General features: G+C 43.0%; 1 protein-coding gene across 1 annotated transcript; it reads right to left on the bottom strand.

The window, feature by feature from the left end:
• Positions 1 to 3,679: 3,679 nt before the first annotated feature.
• Positions 3,680 to 4,354, bottom strand: LOC141042497 (uncharacterized). Its single transcript, XM_073511025.1, has one exon. It carries the CDS (start codon positions 4,315 to 4,317, stop codon positions 3,835 to 3,837), a length of 483 nt encoding a protein of 160 aa, XP_073367126.1. The 5' UTR covers positions 4,318 to 4,354; the 3' UTR covers positions 3,680 to 3,834.

Raw genomic sequence — 4,354 nt, forward strand, 5'->3', positions numbered from 1 at the left:
GCAGAAGTGCAAGCACAGAAGCGGATGACCGGACCTTACCAACATACTCAAAAAAGTATTCTATACTGGGGTCTGTGCTCTTGACAAGCAGTGTTTCCAGTCTAGCTGTGTCAAATCAGGTGTGAAGTGTCCTTCTAGGTTCTGGCTGGTAGAGCAGAGGACTGAAAATCCTCTTTAGTTTCACGCATGGGACTCTAAATCCCAATTGCGCTAGCTCTGTGGTTCGATTCCACAACAGAACGAACAATGAATGAATGTGGGCGGTCAACCAGGTAAGCCTGTGCCCAGGAAAGAAAGGACTAGGGAGGGATTGAGAGAAGCTTTCACAGTGGAAAATGAAAAAAAGCATATCGTTCTTAGAAATTGTGGAATTTGACTCAGTTAGAGCTATGGTTTAGCATCAAGAGGGAAGTTTTGTAAAAGCAACAGGAAGAATTGCTCAGATACCCGTGAGCGTATATAACTTGGGTCGTGTTATAAATGCTCTGGCTAAACCTATTGATGGGAGAGGCGAAATTGTAGCTTCCGAATCTCGCTTAATTGAATCTCCTGCTCCAAGTAGAATTTCCAGGCGTTCCGTATACGAACCTCTTCAAACAGGGCTTATTGCTATCGATTCGATGATCCCTATAGGGCGCGGTCAGCGAGAGTTCATTATTGGGGACAGACAGACTGGCAAAACAGCAGTAGCCACAGATACAATTCTCAAGAAAAAAGGGCAAGGTGTAATATGTGTTTATGTAGCTATCGGTCAAAGAGCATCCTCTGTAGCTCAAGTAGTAACTACTTTCCATGAGGAGGGGGCCATGGAATACACTATTGTAGTAGCTGAAATGGCGGATTCACCTGCTACATTACAATACCTCGCTCCTTATACGGGAGCAGCCCTGGCTGAGTATTTTATGTACCGCGAACGACATACTTTAATAATTTATGATGATCTCTCCAAACAGGCACAAGCTTATCGCCAAATGTCCCTTCTATTAAGAAGACCTCCCGGCCGTGAGGCTTATCTAGGGGATGTTTTTTATTTGCATTCACGCCTTTTAGAAAGAGCCGCTAAATTAAATTCTCTTTTAGGCGAAGGAAGTATGACCGCTTTACCAATAGTTGAGACTCAATCTGGAGACGTTTCCGCCTATATTCCTACTAATGTAATCTCCATTACAGATGGACAAATATTCTTATCTGCGGATCTATTCAATATCGGAATTCGACCCGCTATTAATGTGGGTATTTCTGTTTCCAGAGTAGGATCCGCGGCTCAAATTAAAGCCATGAAACAAGTAGCTGGCAAATCCAAATTGGAACTAGCTCAATTCGCAGAGTGACAAGCCTTTGCACATTCGCCTCTGCTCTCGATAAAACAAGTCAGAATCAATTGGCAAGGGGTCGACGATTAAGGGAATTGCTTAAACAATCCCAGGCAAATCCTCTCCCAGTGGAAGAGCAGATAGCTACTATTTATACCGGAACAAGAGGATATCTTGATTCGTTAGAAATAGAACAGGTAAAGAAATAGTTCAATCACCCCAGAATCGTCGAAATCCCCTCGAAATGGAGAGCGGCGCAAGTCTCACACTCTTTCTCTCACTCTCTATCCTCTGTCTTTCAGATTTTCCCCTCGTAGCTGATACAGTTAAATATTATTATGTAAGGGAGCTGATCCACAGGATTCAATGGTGAATTCTGATTTCACCACAGACTGAACCAAAGGAGAAGAATAGAATAATTCACTGGTGCAGGCGGAGCAGCAAACCTTCGTAGAAAAGGGAGAAAACCTGAAAAAACCCGGAAGTCTTGGCTGTATGACAAATGCTAAAATAAATGAGCTGCGTATTCAGATCCAAACGATCAAGAAAGGATCCCAGACTGCTCAAGATTATCTGCGCAGGATCAAATTCCAGTCTGATCAACTTGCAGCAGCAGGAGAACCTGTGACAGACAAAGATCTTGTCTTGTACACACTTGGTGGATTAGGCAGAGACAGCCACTGATCAGATTCAGCTGACCTCAGAGGGGACTGAGATGGTGGAGAATAGCCACCAAGGAGAGTGGCAGAAGACATCATGTCCAAGGACCAAGAGAGCAGCAAATAAGATGAAATGTAAGTCACTAGTCAAAGCCATGAGGAAGAGCTCAAGGATTCAGGACACTGGGCTGACCATCCAGGAGAAGGCGACACATAGGGTATCACAAAAGAATCTGGAAGGTAATCCCTCTTGCTCCAAAAATGCTTTTGCTATCCTAAATGCTGTCCCTAATACATATTATTATGAGATTGCTTCCAAAAAGTAATATTAAACTAAAAGGATCCAATGAAGAACCGGGGAATAGCTTATATCCAGTCCTTCTCTATGACTTGCCGAATAGACTTATTCGCATCCATACACTGTCTTATTTAAAAGAGTCCCCTGTCTCGTGAACGATTGAACTTGGTAAACTTTGAAATAATCGTTTAGATAGCATTAGCCGCTTTTCTTCCTTTTCTCTGCCAGTCTTTCAAGTTCTCACCCTCCCAGAAAAGAAGGCAAAGTCTTCTTACTAGCTAGCTTTTATATCTCGCGAATAGGGAGTTAAGGAGTGTAACTAGAACCTATTTGTCACAAAGTTCAATACTCTCTAGAGGAGGTAAATCAATGGATACGGGTACGCCTGGTTGAAGCAGCCCCTACACTTCTATGGGTTGTTCCAGCCTCTGCTAGTGGGTGGTTTTTCATTTCTACAACAGGTTCTTGGTTCAAAAAAAGCTTATGAGTTGAGTTCGTCCTCAGCTACGGATTGGGGGCAGCATTCTCAGATTACTTGACTTGCTGCTAGCTTAGAGGAGAGAAAAAAAATCCCGCTTTCATTTACCTTTAAGTCTGAGAGAAGGCTTTTTCTTTCTATTAAAATATCACAAATCAGAGGGGTGATCAGTCCTCTTTCAATCCTTCATCTTCTTATGAGTAGCCGCCACAGGGGGTCCTCAGTCTGAATCCTCCACTAGCATTGGACCAACAGTCAGTCTAGCTCTCGCTCTTATCCAATTTCCTTATCCTTTCAGGGCAAGGTCGGAGTAGTAGGAAAATACAATTTCTTTTGTTGCATGCGGACCCGCTTGTGAGACTGAAGAAATTGAAGCTAAATGACAATCTTAACCTACTTGCTTACAGGATCCTTAAGAAACTGTGGACTTTTGCACCTTTCTGTCTAGCTTGAGTTATCTTTTAGTTCTCTCCCCTCGGCAAAGTGGATAGGAAAGAGTCTTGCTTCCATTCCACTAGCCAAGAATAAGGAGAGTGACTTTCTCTTTTGAACCTCTTAAGCTGACTTGAAAAAAAAGTGGTACACCCCTCAGAGATATAGGGACCGCCATGCTCGTCCACTTTCTTGATAAACGACTCGATGCATTTTCTCTTCCTTGCCGCTGAGACTGAGACATATCAAAAAGATCTATTACTAAAAGGAGATTGGAATCATCTTGTGGTTACCGGATGATGGGAATAACTAAGCATAAATTTGGAAATGAGCATGAAATGTCTATAAATGAATTTTCTCATTATTCGTTATTTCCGGGTCTTTTCGTTGCATTCACTTACAACAAGAAACAACCACCAGCGTTTGGTGCAGCACTTGCATTTTGGTGCATTCTTCTTCCTTTCCTTGGTCTTTCTTCCTTTCCACTTAATTACAACGTATTAACCGCTAATGCACCTTTTTTTATCAAATCTCAGGGACATGGTCTAATCATGAGGGTAGTATTTTATCATGGTGTTGGATCCCAAGTTTTTATGGATTCCTTTTTTGTTACCGGGGTCGACCCCAAAGCCATAATGTCTCAAAACGAAGAGGCTATAGAGAAACTTTGAGTTTTTCCTTTGTCTCGAACTTCGTGAAGAACTCCATTCTATCTCTCCAACAAAAAAGTTGGGCTGCGCCCCAGTTGTACACTCCCTTCGTTCGGAGAACCCTTGTTGATTCTGAACTTCGTTCGCAAAGTAAGCGTCCTTTTAACGGGCCAGCCCTTTTTAATGCGCCGCTTGACCCTGTTTTGAAAATGAGCTTTGCTCTTCTGGGCGCTGGGCGCTCCCGTGGTTCGCGAGAAGGAAAAAGGACTAATCTTTTGTTACATCTGGCACGAGATGAAAAAGAGAGAGCTTCGTCTATCGATGAACAGCAGATTGACGGAGCTCTTGGCATTGCTTTGTTTTTCTCTCCTTTCCTATCAGCGAGTTCCGATCCTTTTGTTCGAAATTTCTTCGTTCGTACCGAACCGCTTGCAGAATCAAATCCAGTTCCACAAGATCCTATATCAGCTATACATCCTCCTTGCATTTATGCCGGAGATGTCGCCAATGCTATGGGCTTTGGG

Source organism: Aegilops tauschii, chromosome 3 (assembly GCF_002575655.3).
Source record: "Aegilops tauschii subsp. strangulata cultivar AL8/78 chromosome 3, Aet v6.0, whole genome shotgun sequence".
NCBI lineage: Eukaryota > Viridiplantae > Streptophyta > Magnoliopsida > Poales > Poaceae > Aegilops > Aegilops tauschii.

Excerpts from the sequence above, each read along its gene's own strand:
- LOC141042497 (XM_073511025.1), bottom strand. The coding sequence starts at position 4,317 with ATGCAAGGAGGATGTATAGCTGATATAGGATCTTGTGGAACTGGATTT.